At 43.4% G+C, this 20536-nt stretch overlaps 1 protein-coding gene across 26 annotated transcripts in view; it reads left to right on the forward strand.

The window, feature by feature from the left end:
• Positions 1-20536, forward strand: part of KIF1B (kinesin family member 1B) — a 136724-nt gene that overhangs the window by 22185 nt on the left and 94003 nt on the right. For all 26 annotated transcript variants that reach the window (XM_060758908.2, XM_060758911.2, XM_060758913.2 and 23 more), the window contains exons 3-6: positions 9914-9990; positions 14648-14827; positions 15426-15491; positions 19200-19378. In XM_060758908.2, coding sequence (XP_060614891.2) covers positions 9914-9990; positions 14648-14827; positions 15426-15491; positions 19200-19378 — 502 coding nt within the window. The remainder of the gene's footprint in view (positions 1-9913; positions 9991-14647; positions 14828-15425; positions 15492-19199; positions 19379-20536) is intronic.

Here is a 20536-nt window from a genome sequence, read left to right on the forward strand (position 1 = left end):
CCCCACCAATGATAGAATTGAACCAAACTTGGCATACAGTTCTCCCATGACCAACAGAAAACACCAGAAGGGTTTGGTGGGCAGTGTCCTTTGGTTTCAGAGTTGTAGTTCACCTACATCCAGAGGGCACTGTGGACTCAAACAATGATGGATCTGTACCAAATTCTAAACGAATACTCAATATGCCCAAATGTGAACACTGGTGGAGTTTGGGGAAAATGGAATCTTGACATTTGGGAGTTGTAGTTGCTGGGATTTATAGTTCACCTGCAATCATAGAGCATTCTGAACCCCACCAATGATAGAATTGGGCCAAACCTCCCACCCAGAACCCCCATGTGGGCCACAGCAACGCGTGGAAGGGGACGGCTAGTCTATCTATATAAATAAAAATGTAATGTTTGTTTGTGGGTTTAATGTAACTCAGAAACCTCTGGATGAATTGACACCAAATTTGGACACAAATTTGGTGTCAATTCACCTATCAGGCCAACGGGTGACCATCTATATGAATAAAAATGTAATATTCGTTTGTGGGATTAACATAACTCAGAAACCTCTGGATGAATTGACACCAAATTTGGACACAATCCACCTAACAGTCCAAAAAGTGTCCATCACCCCCCTAAAAACACACACACACACACACACACACACACACACACACAAACCCAGCGGAACAGCTTTAAACCCCCCCCCCCCCAAATACACCATATATCCATATACACATACACACATATACATATACACACACACATGGAGCCCCCAGTGGCGCAATGGGTTAAAGCGCTGAGCTTGTTGACTGAAAGGTCGCAGGTTCGATTCCGGGGAGCGGCATAAGCTTCCGCTGTCAGCCCCAGCTTCTGCCAACCTATCAGTTCGAAAACATGCAAATGTGAGTAGATCAATAGGTACCACTCTGGCGGTAAGGTAACGGCGTTGTCTACTCTGCTTAACTGTTTTTAATTTGCTTTATGTATTGTATTGTTGTATTGTGTTCTGAGGCTTCGGCCTATGTGAGCCGCATCGAGTCCCTCGGGAGATGCTAGCGGGGTACAAATAAAGTTATAATAATTACTATAATAAGTTATAATAATAATAATAATAATAATACGGACAATGCCGGCTCTTCGGCTTAGAAATGGAGATGAGCATCACACCCCAGAGTCAGACATGACTGGACTTAATGTCAGGGGAAAACCTTTACCTATACACACACATATATAAACATGCACACATACATACACACATACATGCATGCATACATACACATATACATATACACATACATACACACATATACACACAAATATGCATATAGACAAGCATACACATATACACATTATACATACACATAAACACACAAATACACAAATATATACACATATACACACATATATATCCATATATATGCAAACACACATATATACACATATACACAAATATATACACACACTAACACATATACACAGACTAGGCCACAGCAATGTGTGGTAGGGGATGGCTAGTATATATATAAAAATGTAATGTTTGTTTGTGGGACGCACGTAACTGAATAACCACTGGACGAATTGACACAAAATTTGGACACTACACCCCTAACAGACCAATGAATGACCATCACGCATAACCCCCCCCCCCCCCCCAAAAAAAAAAAAAACAGCCGAAAGGGGGAAAAGCAGGGCTTCCTTAAGAATCCAGGGCACTTCCTTACGCAAGAGTGAGGCAGCTTGATTAAAAATTTAATTCAAACTCTGCATAATTTAGTGGCTGGAAATGGCATGGTTGGTGTGCACGTCTCACCCTATGTCTTCTGTTTACTTTAGATGGTTGGGAAGCAGATTCAAGGAAGAGCATATTTGGGGCCATTTAGGAAAGATTGTTTCAGGATTGCTCTGTGGAACATTTTATTTCATTTATAGATGTTTGCTTTCAATGGAAAAGATGGTATTTTCAGACACTGTTTGGGCCTCTAGTGAGCTAGTCGAGAAAGGCTTATACTTACTTACTTAGGCGATCCCTCGTTGGCCGAGTAGGATAGTCTTCCAGGATCAGTATTCTGGTGAGTCCGTAGGTGACTGTGAAGCCCGATTCTTGATCTGCATCTTCTCCCACAGTGAGGGCATTGGTTTCCAGGTGGAAGGCGTTATAGTAGTGCAGGAAATTAACCTGTCCTGCCCTGAAGGCTTTCTGAGCTCAGGCTTCCTGTGACGATTGCCTTTCAAGTTATTGGTAACTGAACTGTAGATGCAGAATCCGTGGATATGGAGGAATGACTCTTTGTGTGTGTGTGTATTAGGCATGGTTAGGTACCGTCAGAATCTTCGTAGTTTGGAATAAAGTCAGAAAAAGTATCTTTTTGAAGTAATTTCGAATTTTTTAAGAAAACCGGAAAACCCTTTGCCCTTCCAAAGCTTCCCTCACCATTTTTCTTCCAACTCAGGAAGTGAGTTGGAAGAGACTCAGCATTTGGAGGCAAGCAGCTTGCATCACACATGGCTCAGAGGCTCATTGTGAGCCCGGGAAGGGAAGGGGAAAGAGAAAGGGAAGGGAGGTTGTGAAGGGAGGTTGGAAGAAGAGCATTTGGAAGAGCAGGGCAAGCGGAGAAGGGCTGGGAGCAGAGCTGTTGCCTGTCTGCCTTGCAGCCACTTGTATGTTGTTGCTGTGGGGGCAGGGGGAAGAGAAGAGCAGGGCAGCAGAGAACGAGGGCAGGGAGAAGGGCTGTTGCACAATTGCGTCCGTCATTAACAAAGCAATTCGGAAATTTCTGAAAGTTCCAAAAAAAATTTCAGAAAAATTCAGAATTCTTTTTCTGAATCAAACCACCCTATATCCAAAATGAGTTTTAAACCTTTTTTTATCAACCAAGTCTAATATATATATATATATATATATATATATATATATATATATTGTTACGACACATTATTATTATTATTATTATTATTATTAACTTTATTTGTACCCCGCTAGCATCTCCCGAAGGGCTCGATGCAGCTTACAAAGGCCAAGGCCTCAAACACAACAATACAAACCTAAAGCAAATTAAAAACAATTAAAGCAATATTAAAACAACAAAACAACAAGCAATAAACAATACACCAAAACACAATAAAACTGGGCCGGGCCAGAGTGTGAAGGGTACAGGAATTAAAAGTGCTGATGTGACAGGTGATATGTAAGGATTATAGGGCAAGTGCAGTGTGCGGCAATCTTAGTTCTAATAAAGTGCCATGTGTGGGTTGGTTTGCAAACAGGAGTGCTAATTGCCACATTGGGTGCTTTGAAATATCAGATAAACAAGTGTATTCCGTTGACAAATGAGCAGTTAATGTGGGCCTTTGCTGCGATTCTCTGCCTAGTTGCCTCTTTCCTTTGTAATTAAATTATTAGACTGTCGCAGTGTGCATCCAAGTTGTAGAAAGCAAAGTGGGGTGGGAATAACTGTGATTCTCAGTTTCCTTCAAACAAAGTATTTACTGTACTTAAAAGTCTAGTTACAATATGAAATATCCTAGGGATATTTTGTGCTGCGTAGAGTAGTTGTGGATTACGTCAGTCGTGGTATTAAGTGTTTGCTTGTTTTCTCTCACCAATCTAAATAATAAAGGGTGGCAGCTTAAAATATTTTAATCCACGTGAAAATAGATGCACCTCCAATTTGGCCGTTTTCTCAATGAAAAGACTCAAGGCTGTTGCCATAGAAGTGGCGAGCTGAGAGTAACTGACTTCCAAGGTTTGCTGCAGTTTTGCAGGTGAAACAAGAGGCTATGTTTTAGGGAGCATTCCTATTTATATAGCTGTATTCATCGAGATTGGGCATCAAGATTGGGCTCCTGAATAATATTGTCACAGCAAGCTGTGGGTAAGAATGTCCAGCTTCAGAGGTGTTCAGGACCACATATTTTTGGAGGCAAGTTGCTTGTTTGGAGAACGGTGGCTGGCTTCCCTTGCATACCTTTCTAATATTTTTGATATTTTGGATTCCAGAGGAAGGGCTCATATATATATATATATATATATATATATATATATATATATATCAGTGGTTCTCGACCTGTGGGTCCCCAGGTGTTTTGGCCTACAACTCCCAGAAATCCCAGCCAGTTTACCAACTGTTAGGATTTCTGGAAGTTGAAGTCCAAAACATCTGGGAACCCACAGGTTGAGAACCAGTGATCTAGATGGTCATTGAAGGCCTCCTAAGGTCACTATATAGATCTAGATAGTCCTTGAGGCCCTCCTAAGTCACTATATAGACCTAGATGGTCATTGAAGGCCTCCTAAGGTCACTATATAGATCTAGTTGGTCCTTGAGGGCCTCCTAAGGTCACTATATAGACCTAGATGATAATTGACAGCCTCCTGAGGTAACTATATAGATATAGATGTCATTGATGGCCTCTTAAGGTCACTATATAGATCTAGATAGTCCTTGAGGGCCTCCTAAAGTCACTATATAGATCTAGATCAGTGGTTCTCAACCTGTGGGTCCCCAGTGTTTTGGCCTACAACTCCCAGAAATCCCAGCCAGTTTACCAGCTGTTAGGATTTCTGGGAGTTGAAGGCCAAAACATCTGGGGACCCACAGGTTGAGAACCACTGATTTAGAACATTTATACCCCGTCCTTTCCCCAAACACTGGTGGAGTTTGGGGAAATAGACCTTGACATTTGGGAGTTGCAGTTGCTGGGATTTATAGTTCACCTACAATCGAAGAGCATTCTGAACTCCACCAATGATGGAATCAAACCAAACTTGGCACACATGACCAACAGAAAATACTGGAGGGCAGTTGACCTTGAATTTGGGCATTGACCTTGAATTTGGGAGTTGTAGTTCACCTACATGCAGAGATCACTATGCACTCAAACGATGGTGTATCTGGACCAAACTTGGCACGAATACTCAATATGCCCAAATGTGAACACTGGTAGAGTTTGGGGAAAATAGACCTTGACATTTAGGAGTTGTAGTTGCTGGGATTTCTAGTTCACTTACAACTGAAGAGCATTCTGGACCCCACCAACGATAGAATTGGGCCAAACTTCCCACACAAACTTCCCCTGCCTTGAAGGGACTCACTGGCGAGAACCTCTCTCTAGCCTTGCACTCTCTCCCTCGCCCACACATGCACACCACGCTGCCATTCGTGGTGAATGCCTGCTCTCCCCTCCCTGCCAGTTGAGACAACCAACTCATTCACCTCTCTATTCCTGATTAATAACATTCTGTGTTGCTTCTGTTCTGCATCTCTTTAATCACGTTGTGGTTGCACTTCATGGCCCGCTCAAGGGAAAAGGTTAAAAACAGATATGGTGGATGTGGCCCACCTTTTAGAAAAAGGATTAATTTGCTATATTCTCGTTTTTACTGCTGGTCAAAGTGTATTACCAGTTACAGTGGATGAGATTTCCGTGGCTCACCGATACTATTTTGATTTCTTGGCTTTTATTGACATTCTGGTTGCTACCCAGATCTGCATGCCTGCTCCCCTGTATGATGCTGCCCTCCTGTAAGCGATATTAATCTTTGGCTTGGCCTGCTTGTCGGCCTTTATAAGTTAAGAGTCTCAGCAGAAGGCAGATCCATTAAGCAGAGAATCGGAGAGGAGAGGTGGTATAGCAGCCGTTGCTATTTGTAGTCAGTCTGTGCCCAAAACGGGGGCCACGGTTCCTGACCTCGTTCCCAAACTTATAACTTCATAGCATTGGTGGAAGTTTGGAGAGATAGTGGATTATGAGTGTGATGCATGCAGTAGCATCAGTTACACAAGGTTGTCGTTTTGCCCAACTGTTTCCGCACAACGTCTGCCTGGATAGACTGGTGCTGTTGTTTTGCCTACCTTCCATTTTTCTCTTTCTGAACTTGATGGAGGGTTTGAACAAGTTGGTGTGTGGATTTTATTGTTTGCAGAAAGAAGAGAGCAAAATGAGAAGTGTCGTCGAAGGCTTTCATGGCTAGAATCACTGGACTAGAATCACTAGATCCATCATTTTCTGAGTTCACAGCATTCTGTGGATGTAGGTGAACTACAACTCCTAAACTCAAGGTCAATGCCCACCAAACCCCTCCAGTATTTTCTGATGGTCATGGGAGTTCTGTGTGCCAAGTTTGGTTTGATTCCATTGTTGGTGAAGTTCAGCATGGTCTTTGATTGTAGGTGAACTATAAATCCCGGCAACTACAACTCCCACATGATAAAATCAATCCCCCCCCCCCCACCAGTATTCAGATGTGGCCGTATCGGGTTTTTGTGCCAAATTTCATCCAGTGAATAAAAATACATCTTTTTTCTGGGCTGTATGGTCATGTTCCAGAAGCATTCACTCCTGATGTTTCACCCACATCTTTAGCAGTCATCCTCAGAGCCTTCCAGTAGCTTGAGTCAGTCATGGGGGTTCTGTGTGCCAAGTTTGGTCCAGGTCCATCATCGGAGTAGATCATCGTTTCTGTGGTTGTGGGTGAACTACAACTACCAAAAAGGAAGGTCGGTTCCCTCCAAACCCTTCCCATAATCAAATTTCAACATATCAGGTATGTGTGCCCAGTTTGGTCCAGATCCCATCACTTCAGAGATGCCTGCCATAGATGTGGCCAAAACGTCAGAGAGAATGCTTCTGGAACATGGCCAGACAGCCTGGAAAACTCACAGCAACCCAGAAAAGAGAGACCCAAATTTGAATACTGGTGGGTTTTGAGGGGGATTGGCCTGGACATTTTAGAGTTGTAAGTACTGGGATGTATAGTTCACTTGAAATCAGTGAGAACCCAAAATGCCCTCAACCTAACCTGGGCATTTTAGAGTTGTAAGTACTGGGATGTATAGTTTACCTGAAATCAATGAGAACTCTGAACTCCACTAAAAATGGAATTGGACCAAACTTGGCACACAGAGCCCCCGTGACCAGCAAAAAATACTAGAGCTCTTTGGGGGAATTCACCTTGATTTGGGAGAGTTGTACTTCACCTACACCCAGAAAGCAGTGTGAACACAAACATTGATGGGATCTGGACCAAACTGGGCACACATACCTGATATGTTGAAATTTGATTATGGGAAGGGTTTGGAGGGAACCGACCTTCCTTTTTGGTAGTTGTAGTTCACCCACAACCACAGAAACGATGATCTACTCCGATGATGGACCTGGACCAAACTTGGCACACAGAACCCCCATGACTGACTCAAGCTACTGGAGGGGTTTGAGGGGACTGACTCACTGTAGTGGAAGTTGTAGTTTACCTTGCAGCCAGAAAGCACACTGAACTCCACTAATGATGCATCTACAGCAAACTTGCCCAATGTGACAAACCTTTAAGTATTGATGAAGTTTCAGGGGGTTAACCTGGGAGTTGTAGTTCACCCACAACCTTATACATTTGATACAATTTAAGGATTGATGGAGTTTCAAGGGGTCTAGAGCAAACTTGGCCAACATAACAAAGTCCTAAAGGAGATTCTCGGGGTTAACCTGGCATGATGGGAGTTGTAGTTCACCCACAACCTTATGCATTGTATACAATTAAGAAATTGACTTTTTCAATTTCAGATACCTAAGCTAATACTCTCATAAACAGAGAATAAGAGGGGTTTTTCCCAGCAGGATTCCATTTCCCGACAAAGGTGCAAGTGTTTGGAATTGTCTGCCTTAGCTATGATCACGCCATGTGGGCTCCCGGCATATATTTATGTATAGGAGAGATTTCTTATATGTTGCCCTTTCCCAGGTCCTTTTAACTGCCTCCCCCAGGCTTTTGTGGAGCCTTTTGAAAGCAAATCTGTAGTCCAGGGGCTTTCTTATCTTTAGACTGTAACGCAAAATAGGCTTGAATGGGCCTGCTGAGCCATTCCCAGGAGCCCTTGAGCTGTTCATGGTTGACGTGCCTCTGGCTTTTGTGTGGGGGTGAAGGAGGGGTTTAATTTTAGTTCAAAGGAAGCACCTCCTCTTTGCCTCTTCCCCTCATCCAGAAATTGTCCAAAGGCGAGATGACCTATTTTTAATGCCTCTCTCTCTCCCTCTCTGTGCTTGCTGTGAATGTCTTACACTGCAAGTGTGTTTTCTTTTGCCTTCCCTTTCCTTGATCTCTTCCAAAGACTGCCTGCTTGCTTCCTCGTGAGCCTATGGCATGAAAGCACATTCATAATTTGGCACATGTAAACAGGTTTGGGTCCCCTCCTTCTCCAAGCTGGATCCAGTGGTTTATAGAATTTATATCCTTAAACTTTGATTTGGTGCTTGAGATGGTCTGAGACATGAACAAATACCGTAAAGACACTCCGCTGGTTTTTGTATTGGATCACACACGTCGGACACTTCCCAAGTGTCTAGGACTGTGTGATGTATTGGCTAATAATAATAATAATAATAATAATAATAATAATAATTTGAAACACAACAAGATGAGTCCACAGTAGACACTCTGCTGGCTGTTATGTTGGATCACACGTCAGACCCTTCCCAAGTGTCTAGGACTATATCAGCGAATAATGCGTGCAGATCCCAGTAGGGTGGCCTTTTGCAGCAGGCAGATGGTAAATTTGTCAGCGCTGATTGTGTTTAAGTGCAGGCCAAGGTCTTTAGGCACTGCACCCAGTGTGCTGATCATCATTGGGATCACCTTGATTGGTTTGTGCCAGAGTCTTTGCAGTTCTATCTTTAAATCCTCGTATCGTGTCAGCTTTTCCAGTTTTTTCTCTTCAATCCTGTTGTCACCTGGGATTGCAACATCAACAAACAATCCAAACTTTGTTTTTTAACGCGATTGTGAGGTCAGGAGTATTGTGCTCCAAAACTCTGTCTTAATTCGGAAGTCCCAGTGTAGCTTGACATGTTCATTCTCTGTAACTTTTTCCTGCTTTTTAAATTATTATTACATTTATTATTTTACTCTATTTATTATTATTATTATTATTATTATTATTATTACATTTATTATTTATTATTTATTATTGTTATAATTACAGTTTTTATTTTACTCTATTATTGTTATTATTATATTTATTATTTTACTCTATTTATTATTATTTTACTCTATTATTATTACAGGAGCTCCTGGTGGCACAGTGGGTTAAAACGTTGAGCTGTTGAACTTGCTGACCGAAAGATCACAGGCTCGAATTCGGGGAGCAGGGTGAACTCCCGCTATTAGCCCCAGCTTCTGCCAACCTAGCAGTTCGAAAACATGCAAATGTGAATAGACCAATAGATACCGCTCTGGCGGGAAGGTAACAGCACTCCATGCAGTCATGCCAGCCACATAACCTTGGAGGTGTCTATGGACAACGCCGGCTCTTGGGCTTAGAAATGAAAGATGAGCACCAACCCCTGGTGTTGGACACAACTGGACTTAATATCAGGGGAAAACCTTTACCTTACCTTATGATTATTACATTTATTTTTTACTCTCTGTATGATTATTACATTTATTATTTTACTCTATTATTATTAAAGTCCTTAGACACCTCCAAGGTCATGTGGCCAGCATGATTGCATGGAGCGCCCTTACCTTCCAGATAGAGTGGTACCTATTGATCTACTCATATTTGCATATTTTTGAACTGCTAGGTTGGCAGGAGCTGGGGCTAACAATAGGAGCTCACCCTGCTCCCCAGATATAAACCGCTGACCTTTCAGTCTGCAAGTTCAGCAGCTCAGTGTTTTAATCCGCTGCACCACCGGGGGCTCCTAGCAAGGTTAAATATTAGCATTTTCCCAGTTTGATTATGTGCCCAAATGTAGATAATATACTATTTTATGTGTATCTTATATTCTGGGGTGCTAATTTGGTAAAAGAAGGAATACCCTAATGGATGCAGCTACGGTTGAGATTTGTTTTGATACACTCTCTCATTCTTGCTCCTGCGTTTTCCTTGAATTCTTGAGTCATGAATGTGTTTTTCCATTCCCTCTAGGTATTCTCAACCCAAAGAACCCCAAGGAGCCACCCAAATCCTTCAGCTTTGACTACTCCTATTGGTCCCACACCTCGGTAAGAGTGCATTGCCTTGCTTTGTGTAGCAAAACTCCTCTTGCAACTGGAGTTGGGAACTGGGTGTCTTTTCCAAGCAGCTGCTCACTCCCGAAATGGATTGTGGTTTTAGCCCTCAAAACGCCATATCAGCTCTTTAAGTGCATTTTTCCATCATGGGATCACATTCCATCCTCTCTGTGAAGAACAAGTGTGTGCAAAGCGATAGAGCAGAAGGATTGGCCCAAGCAACTACGGAATGGAATTCAAACAGCAAACATTTTCCTACTATTGAATTGTTCTTAGAGGAAAATCTTCCTTTAGGAGTGGCTGTGGCTGAGTGCAAGATGAGTCTTAATCTCCTGGTTTATTAGGAAGGCAAGACAGTATTTTTCTTATTCCCACCGGGAACATTGAACAATACTCTCTTCACTTCCTCTAAGCCAGTGTTTCTCAACCTTCCTAATGCTGCGACCCCTTAATACAGTTCCTCATGTTGTGGTGACCCCAACCTCTTCCCCTCCTTCTTCCTCCCTTCCACCCTTCCGTCCTTCCTTTCTCCTCTCTCACCCTTTCTCCTTCCTTCTTTCTTCCTCCCTTCACTCCCTTCCACCACTTTGTCCCTTTTTCCTTTTCTCTTTCCTTCCACCTTCCCTTCCTTCCATGCACCCCTTCCACCCTTTCATCCTTCCCTCCCTTTTGTTTTTCCTTCTCTCTTTTCTTCCTCCTTCCCTTCCTCTCTTTCTCCTACCATCCTTCCCTTCTACCCTTTTGTCCATCCTTTCTTCTCTCTCTCCTTCTTTCTCCTTCCTTCCTTCCCTTTTGTCTTTCCTTCCTTCTCTCTTTCCTCCCTCCCTCTCCTCCGTCTTCCTCCCTCCCTCCCTCTCTCCCTCCCTCCCTCCCTCTCTCCCTCCCTCCCTCCCTTCCCTTTCACCCTTTTGTCCTTTCTTCCTTCTCTCTTTCCTTCCCCATTTACTTCCTTCAATGCCCCCTTCCCTTTCACCTTTTTGTTCTTCCTTCCATTTTGTCTTTCCTTCATTTTTCCCTCCCTCTTTCTTTTTCTATCCTTCCCTTCCACCCCTTTGTCCTTTCTTCCTTCTCTCTTCCCCTCCTCCCTCCCTCCCTCTCTCCCTCCCTATCTCCCATCCATCCATCCATCCATCTCTTCCACCCTTTCGTCCTTCCCTCCGTTTTGTCTTTCCTTCCCTCTTTCCTTCATTCTTCCCTCCCCCTCTTTCTTTTTCCATCCTTCCCTTCCACCTCTTTGTCCTTTCTTCCTTCTCTCTTTCCTCCCTTCCTCCTTTCCATTAATCCTCCCTTCCACTCTTTCGTCCTTCCCTCCCTTTTGTCTTTCCTTCTCTCTTTCCTTCTTCCTTTCCTCCCTCTTTCTCCCTCCATCCTTACCTTCCACCCTTTTGTCCTTCCTTCCATCTTTCCTCCCTCTCTCCCTCTTTTTCCTTCCTTCCTTCCTTCCTTCCTTCCTTCCTTCCTTCCTTCCTTCCTTTTCTTTTGTCTTTCCTTCCTTCTCTCTTTCTTTCCTCCTTCCCTTCCATCCTTCCCTTCCTTCCTTCCTTCTTTCTCTTTTTGCTTCTTCCTTCTTTCCCTCTTTCCCCCCTCCTTCCCTCCCTCCCTCTTTCTCCTTCCTTCCTTCCTTCCTTCTCTCCTTCCTTCCTCCTTCCCTTCCATGCTAGCATGTGGCCTCCAAGTTAGAAACTTGGCCTATGCCTGATCTATCTCATCATCGGATGTATCCCATCTCTCTCTCTCTTGCTCTCTCTCTCTCTGTCATATTTCTGTATTTCCTCCCAACCTACAACAAATGGAAACTGGTTGAAACAAGGCAAAGATATGTAAATATTAATAAATATTCCCTTGCCCCAGCAAGGTGAAATTGGGCTCCTCCACTTTACCTGCCCCTCAAATATTGCCTCCTTCTCTTAACTGAGTTGTAACTTTGGTTTGCCACAGAGAGCACCGCGGGACAGTCATCTTGTTTAGAGTTAATCTGCTCCATTTATTCCTTGAGCGGGAATAATTTCTGCTTGTCAGCTGATGCTTCAGATTATGTCATGCTTGAAAGCCCTCTTTTTTTAAAAAAAATCATAACAACACTCTTTCTTTCCTCCAATCTTTGGACTTGCATTCCTTCTGAAACCCTTTTGTGTCTTTTTTGATTTTCAAGCAAAATGGCAAAACACAATTCCCCTTTGCATTGGACTCTTTCGCCCTAAGGATCTTCTTTTCACTCCCTTGGTATTTTACAAGCAGGCTTCAGTTAACAAAGAAGGGCAAACCCTTGCCGTTGTGCCCTTGATGGGCATAGTCTAGAACAGGTCAGACGTTTCCAATATCTGGGGCTTTTTTTACCACAGTCTGTCCTGGTCCATTCATATTTCTTTTATTATCCTTAAAGCCCAAGTAAATAGTTCTGTCTTTTTGCATTTTAGCTTTATTAAAGGGGGGCAGTTCATAGAATCCTGGAATCATAGAGTTGGAAGAGACCTTGTGGACCATCTAGTCCAATCCCATTCTGCTAAGAAGCAGGAAAATCACATTTAAAGCACCCCCGACAGATGGCCATCCAGCCTCTGTTTCAAAGCCTCCAAAGAAAGAACCTCTACCACACTCATACCTTCTACTATGTACTTCCCAGATGCTGTATATTTCCAACATCTGGATTGGTGGCTTAACATCAAAAATAGACCAACCGTAAACACAGTATTGTCGAAGGCTTTCATGGCCGGAATCACTGGGTTGTTGTAGGTTTTTTCGGGCTATAAGGCCATGTTCCAGAGGCATTCCCTCCTGACGTTTCGCTTGCATCTATGGCAAGCATCCTCAGAGGAAGTGAGGTCTCTTGGAACTAGGAAAGTGGGTTTATATATCTGTGGAATGACCAGGGTGGGACAAAGAACTCTTGTCTGTTGGAGCTAGGTGTGAATGTTTCAACTAACCACCTTGATTAGCATTTGATGGCCTGGCTGTGGCTGGAGCAATCTTTTGTTGAGAGGTGATTAGATGTCCCTGATTGTTTCCTCTCTGTTGTTTTGCTGTTGTGATTTTAGAGTTTTTTTAATACTGGTAGCCAGATTTTGTTCATTTTCATGGTTTCCTCCTTTCTGTTGAAATTGTCCGCATGTTTCTTGTGGATTTCAATGGCTTCTCTGTGTAGTCTGACATGGTGGTTGTGAAAAACCAACCACCATACTATATATATATATATTGTAAGCCGCTCTGAGTCCCCTTCGGGGTGAGAAGGGCGGCATAGAAATGTCGTAAATAAATAATTAACCACTTAGCTTAGGATGAGCGTATAAGCAGCGGGTTTGTGATCAACTCTAAGAAAGCCTCCTCCATCAGCCTTTCCGTATCCTTCCTAACTCACTTGGGTTTCGACATTGCTCTCAAATCACTCAAACGGAGACTGTGGGGTATTGCTTTCTGTGAGCTGTGCTCCTGTTTATATGTATCTTGCTCCCCAAGTGCCCTGTCCATACATTATGTTGGGCCTTTCCATGCAACCTGTGTGGCCAAATACCGTTGCCTATTTTCCGAGGCCAGGTGTAATGTGCTCTCCTTTTTTGCACAATTTTCTCTTCCCTGCTCTCTACCTGGGAGAATTTTAATAGCATTGGCACTGCAGATATTTCCGGAGTTATGAAGTTTAGAAATCCCAGGTTTGAGTGCTGAGATTGTCTAGCTTTGTTAAAAGTTGTGAACTAAATAGAAGTGTGCATGATTCGGGCTTCTGTTTTCTTTCTTGCAGTCCTGCTAATTTGCAAAAGGCATCTGATAGCGCTAAGGGTCTTCGATGCTATTTCAAGTTAGTGAGTACCTTTACTTAAAGTGATAGGGAGGTCAACTTTGGACAGCTGAACCAGCTGGTTAATGTTCACAGCTTGGCAGAGTTTCAGGGCTGAACTGGAAGTGGCCGTCTAGATCCCTGTGATATGTACTTAAAGATGCAGAGAGTACATATTTCGAGGATAGAAGCTGTCGTCCCCCAGAGCAGAATCGCCTCTGACTTCAAACACCACACCAGCTGTAGCAATCAGTTTATTTATGAATATACATAGTAGCAAGCAGTTTATTTAGGAATATACATAGCCACAGCAAGAAGAAAAAATCCACAGTAAAAAGTAATCCAATTAATATGTTTAGACCGAAGAAAAGAAGGCTGAGATATGTATAACATGCCTCCTGTGCTATGTTAATAATATGTATAATGTAATATAATATATTGCATATGCATATAATATATATAATATTATAATGTAATGCAATATAATACTAATACCAATAATATAATTATATATTTATATTACATGTAATATTACTAATAGTATTAGAATATAATAGTATAATACAATATAGTAAAATATAATACTGATATTGTACTATGCTAATAATATATATTGTATGTATATATATATTGTAAGCCACTCTGAGTCCCCTTGAGGGTGAGAAGAGCGGCATATAAATGTCATAAACAAACAAAATAAACAAATAAATATAAATATGTGAGGCGAAGTCATAGGGAGGAGAGAACAAGCTTCTTTTCCTATTCAAGGTCTCACTCCCCTCATTAACTCTTGGACCTGGTACATCCGATTCAACTTCATTCTCAGATAACTCACCCTGTTCAACTACTGACCGCTTCTTCCTTTCTTTCCCTCAGTCTGAAGACCCTTGCTTTGCGTCCCAGAACCAAGTTTACAATGATATTGGGAAGGAGATGTTGCTGCATGCCTTTGAGGGCTACAACGTGTGTATTTTTGCTTACGGCCAAACCGGAGCCGGGAAATCTTATACTATGATGGGGAAGCAGGAGGAGAACCAGGCGGGCATCATCCCACAGGTGAGTTCAGCCTGGAAGCGCTTGGCATAGAGATGTATATTTCCGACAGCTCTTCATTGTGCAGAGTCAGGAAGAAGTTAACCACTGAGACCCTGAGGAATTGAGGGTTAATGAGGTTGCTTAAGGCACATCGAACCCCCAGATTGCGTTTATATTTCTTGAAAATCCTAGCCAAGGGAGCCTTTTCCAAACAAACAACTAGCCTCCTAAAGATCCTTTGAACACTAAGCTGGGATCGTAATGTTTTGCAGCTGGATGAGTGAAGATTTCATATAATCGTGCCCTTCTGGGACTTGTGGCCCATATTTCTTATTTCAATTTGTATGGTCTGTCACTTCTGTTTTGAATTTCTCCTACCCTGGGGCCCAGAATAATACTGCAGATTAACATTAGTTGGCTATAGGTACAGTTGATAACTGCCTCAAGGCCAAATGGATTGGTTGTCTAATGAGTTTTGGATGAATGGGAACGAATTAATGGCCTTTTTGCTACTCCCTGTATTTGGAACAGTACTAAGATTAAATGTCACGGGCGTCCTGTCACCGTTTTTGTTGTTTACATGGTTGTAGTTTGACGTTCTCTTAATCTCTTTATATAGCTCTGCGAGGAGCTGTTTGAGAAGATCAATGACAACAGCAACGCGGAAATGTCTTACTCAGTTGAGGTAAGAGAGCACGGTGTGTGCTTATGTGCGCTGTCATGTTTCTTTGTGCTTCCGATCTAGACTGTCTCGGGAAACTGAGCATCTCTGAGTTGTCCAACCTATGTGGTTTTGGAGAAGAAGCCTTACCAGTGGTTCTTTGTCCCAGAATACATTGCGAGGCATGAACCAATATGGCCGCCAGTGATTTATTTACTAGTATTTTCCAACCTTCCACCTTTGGGCTGAATTCAGTTGCAAACCTCATGGCTGTCACTGGCCTAATTTTTGGACCATCCATTCTTCTTTTCCCACTCCTCTGTTGCTGCTATTGTTGTTGTATTTATATCCTGCTCTTTAAAGCAGTGATTCCCAATCTTTTTTTGACCAGGTGGATCACAGTATACATACACAGCAAACATTCACTACTGTTTTAGACACACAGGACAAAGGAATCAGGAAGGAGGGAGAAAGGAAGGAGGAGGGAAGGAAGTTAGAAAGGGCCAAGGAAGGAAGGAGAGAAGCAAGAAGGGATGGAGGGCTGGGGGGAGAGAGGGATGAAAGGAAGTGAGGGAGGAAGGGATGGGAAAGAAGGAGGGAGAGAAGGAAGAAAAGAAGGAAGGAGGGAAGCAAGGAGGGAGGCAAAGGAAGTAGGGATGGGACTGAGGAAGGAAAGGAAAGGAAGAAGGGAGAGAAGGAAGAAAAGAAGGAAGGAGGGAGGCAAAGAAAAAGAAGAAGGAGTGGACAGAAGGAGGAAGGAAGGGAGAGAGTAAGGGAAGGAAGGAAAGAAGGAAGGTAGCAAGGAAGGAGGGAGAAAAGGAAGCAAAGAAGGAAAGAGGGAAGCAAGGAGGGAAGCAAAGGAAGTAGGGATGGGACTAAGGAAGGAAAGAAAGAAGGGAGCAAGGAAGAAGGGAGAGAAGGAAGAAAAGAAGGAAGGTGGGAGGCAAAGGAAAAGGGGAAGAAGGGATGGACAGAAGTAGGAAGGAAGGGAGAGAGTAATGGGAGGAAAGAAGGAAGGGAGCAAGGAAGGAGGGAGAGAAGGAAGAAGAGGAGGGAGGGAGGGAAGCGAGGAGGGAGGCAAAGGAAGTAGGGATGGGACTGAGGAAGGAAGGAAAGAAGGAAGGGAGCATGGAAGAAGGGAGAAAAGGAAGAAGGAAGGAGAGAGGCAAAGGAAAAGAGGGATGGACAGAAGGAAGGGAGAGAGTAAGGGAAGGAAGGAAAGAAGGAAGGGAGCAAGGAAGGAGGGAGAGAAGGAAGCAGAGAAGGAAGGAAGAAGGGAGGCAAGGAAGAAAGGGAGGAAGGGATGGACAGAAGGAGGGAGAGAGGAAGGAAAGGATGGGAAGAAGGAAGGAAGCAAGGAAGGAGTGAGAGAAGGAAGAAAAGAAGGAAGGAGGGAAGTAAGGAAGGGGCTAGGAAGAAAGGGAAAAAGGGATGGGACTGAAGGAAGAAGGGAGGGAGAGAGGAAGGGAAAGAAGGGAAGAAAAGGAAGGAGTGGAGAGAAGGAAGGAACGAAAAAAGGAAGCAAGGAGGGAAGTGGGGAGAGAAAGCAAACAAGAAGAAAGGAGTGTAGCAAGGAAGAAAAGGAGGAAGGGATGGGACTGAGGGAGTGAGGAAGGAAGGAAGGGGGAAAGAAGGAGAGAAGGAAGGAAAAGAAGTAAGCGATGGCATCCTGGGAGTTGTATTTCACAAGGTCTTTGCTTTGTGGACCATATTTTAGTTCATGGTCCGTGGACCACAGGTTGGGAGCCGCTGCTTTGAAGAGAAGGAATGCCTGCCTTTGGGTGCTCTGCAGGGCATGCTGAGCTGTACGGCCACTTTTTGCCCTGTGCTATTGATGCATTTAGTCATCCAAAGAGTCAATGCAGGTGTGCATAATGTCGCCACAGGCCTCCGCATCCTAAGAGTGCGGGTGACCGGAAGTCCACACGATGTCTGAACAAAGGAGTTTGTCCTGTTCACTCAGCTTCCAGGCTCTGGGCCAAGTCCACACTGAGGAGGATGTGTGTCCATAGTTGGCGAACGAATCAAACGCCGCCTATATATAAAAATAGCCTGACGCTGCACACATTTGTTCCATATGTTTTGTGGGGCCTGCTTCCTTGACAGACAGATGGGATGCTTCTGCTAAGCCCACTCAAGATTTGCCAAGTGGCTGAAGGAGAGCTCGATCCTGATTTGGAGATCTGATTTGTGAAGATATGACTAACTGCTTTCCAGCTGAATGTATATGTGCCTGTACAGCAAAGGCTGTTGTTGGGTGAAGTGGCCCTCTAGTATGTCACCGTGTTGGCTGTTGTTAGGTGAGGGATTGGCTGTTCCTAGAGGACGTGGCACACTGTGATGTCAGTAGGAAAGTGACCGGTGTTTGATGAGAAGGGAGGAAGAAAGGAAAGAGCCATGTTGGCATGGATGCATTCTGAGGTAGGGCTTCTCAGAGCTGGAAAAGGGAGGACGTAGGCCTTTTCAGAGCTGGAGAAGGGAGAACATAGTTCTCTTCATAGTGAAGAAAGGAGAACGTAGGTCTTTTCAGAGCTGGAGAAGCGAAAATGTAGGTCTTTTCAGTGCCAGATAAAATAGTTCTTTTCAGAGCTGGAGAAGGGAGAATGTAGGTCCTTTCAGTGCTAGAGAAGGATACTTTTCAGAGCTGGAGAAGGGAGAATGTAGGTTTCTTCAGTGTCTGAGAAGGGAGAACGAAGGCATTTTCAGAGCTGGAGAAGAGAGAATGTAGTTCTTTTCTGAGCTGGAGAAAGAAGAATGTAGGTCTTTTCAGAGCTGGGGAAGGAAGATTGTAGGTCTTTTTCAGAGCTGGAGAAGGCAGAATGTAGTTCTTTTCAGAGCTGGAGAAGGGAGAATGTAGGTCTTTTCAGAACTGGAGAAGGGTTTTTTTTTCAGAGCTGGAGAACATAGCTGGAGCTGGAGAACGTAGGTCTTTTTGGTGCTGGAGAACATAGTTCTTTTCAGAGCTGGAGAACGTAGCTGGAGCTGGAGAACATAGGTCTTTTCAGTGATGGAGAACATTGTTCTTTTCAGAGCTGGAGAAGGGAGAACATAGGTCTTTTCAGTGCTGGAGAACATAGTTATTTTCAGAGCTGGAGAAGAGAGAACATAGGTCTTTTCAGAACTGGAGAAGGGTTCTTTTTAGAGCTGGAGAACATAGCTGGTGCTGGAGAACGTACAGGTTTTTATAGAGCTGGAGAAGGGAGAACGTAGATCTTTTCAGTGCTGAATAAGGGAGAACATATATCTTTTCAGAACTGGAGAAGGGTTCTTTTTAGAGCTGGAGAACATAGGTGGTGCTGGGGAACATAGGTCTTTTCAGTGCTGGAAAACAAGTTTTTTTTAGAGCTGGAGAAGGAAGAACATAGGTCTTGTCAGTGCTGGATAAGGGGGAACATATATCTTTACAGCACTGGAGAAGGGTTCTTTTCAGAGCTGGAGAAGGTAGAAAGTAGGTCTTTTCAGAACTGGAGAAGAGAGAACGTAGGCCTTTTCAGAGCTGGAGAAGAGAGAAAGTGGGTTTTCAGAACTGGAGAAGGGAAAAACTAGGCCTTTTCAGAGCTGGAAAAGGAAGCAAGTAGGCAGGCACTTTCCCAACGAAACCTGGTCAATGCTGGATATATGCACAAGTTTAAAATAAAATAAGCTTTTGTCTATTACTATCAATGTAAATGTTGCTGTGTTTGTTGCGGGCGTTCCTTCGCAACTGAAATTCTGACCTTCATTTGCCTACAGGTCAGTTACATGGAAATCTACTGTGAGAGAGTCCGAGATTTGCTGAATCCGAAGAACAAGGGGAACTTGCGCGTCCGAGAGCACCCTCTGCTCGGGCCCTATGTGGAGGATCTCTCCAAACTCGCTGTCACTTCTTACACTGACATTGCGGATCTCATGGACGCCGGGAACAAAGCAAGGTTGGTTTCCCTCTGATTCGGAGGCGTCACAAATAGCTTGAGTTTCACACCCGTGACAGCTGCGCTGACTAAGAAATGCTTCATATGATACCTCTTAATGTTATTTTTTAATTGGCCTCCTTTAAAACCCTTTTAAAGGAAGTGACATGCTACATTCCTTGAAAGCAAATTCATGGGGGAGAGAGAGAGCTAACCCTGTAGCAGTGAGAATTAAAATAAGTTGCTAAATTAGAGTGGCAGATCAAGCGACGGTACAAAAGCTCACCCGAAAACTCAATATATGGGTTAATCCCTCATGCTGGAAGAGCGTCTATTATGAGAGCGTGTAAAGCGTCCTCTTCAGAGCGGGCTTAATAACAAATAAAGGCACAGCAGAACAACTTATCAGCAGCAGTGTGACCCAACATCAGTAGCCAAAAGTGATAAAAGAAAAAAAAAACACCAGGCCTATTCACACTGAGGCCTGCCTCACACTGAGGCCTTTCTCTCACTGAGGCCTCCTTACACTGTTAGCTTATCTCTTCCATAGGAGACTTTTCTTTACAGCAAAATAATATGGTTGCACTCTTTACCAAAACATAACACAAAGTTATTTATCCTTCCTTCTTTGCTTCCACGCTGGGCTTCTTTCTCATGCAGCTAAACAGCTTCGCTCTCACAGAGCCTCTTCTCACAACGAACTTACACAGAAGTTTCACACAGTCGCTTTTTATACATAACAGCCTTCGCTTGTGCTTGGAAAACAGATTAACTTTCATATGGATGTTAACACTGATGTAACACTCTGGAAGATTTTAATTAATTAATGTGATTTAATGTTTTAAATATATATAATTATTGGATTTTATTATGTTTTTTATTATGTGTACATTGGTGGCATCGAATTGTTGCCATGAGTCGTCCCCTCTCCCGGGGGGGTTGAGAAGGGTGGGATACAAATATCTGAAATAAATAAAAAAATAAATAAGATGGCCTTCAACCTGGGGTTTCCTCTCATTGAAGCTTCTCATACCGAGGCCTACTAACACTGAAACCTTTCTCCCACTGAGGGCTCTCTCAGACTAAGGCCTCTCTCACACACTGAGTCAAACTAACACTGAGGCCTTCTCATACTGAGACCTACTAACACTGAGGCCTATCTCACACTGAGGCCTCCTT

This window comes from Anolis sagrei, chromosome 13 (assembly GCF_037176765.1).
Source record: "Anolis sagrei isolate rAnoSag1 chromosome 13, rAnoSag1.mat, whole genome shotgun sequence".
In the NCBI taxonomy this organism is placed as follows: Eukaryota; Metazoa; Chordata; class Lepidosauria; order Squamata; family Dactyloidae; genus Anolis; species Anolis sagrei.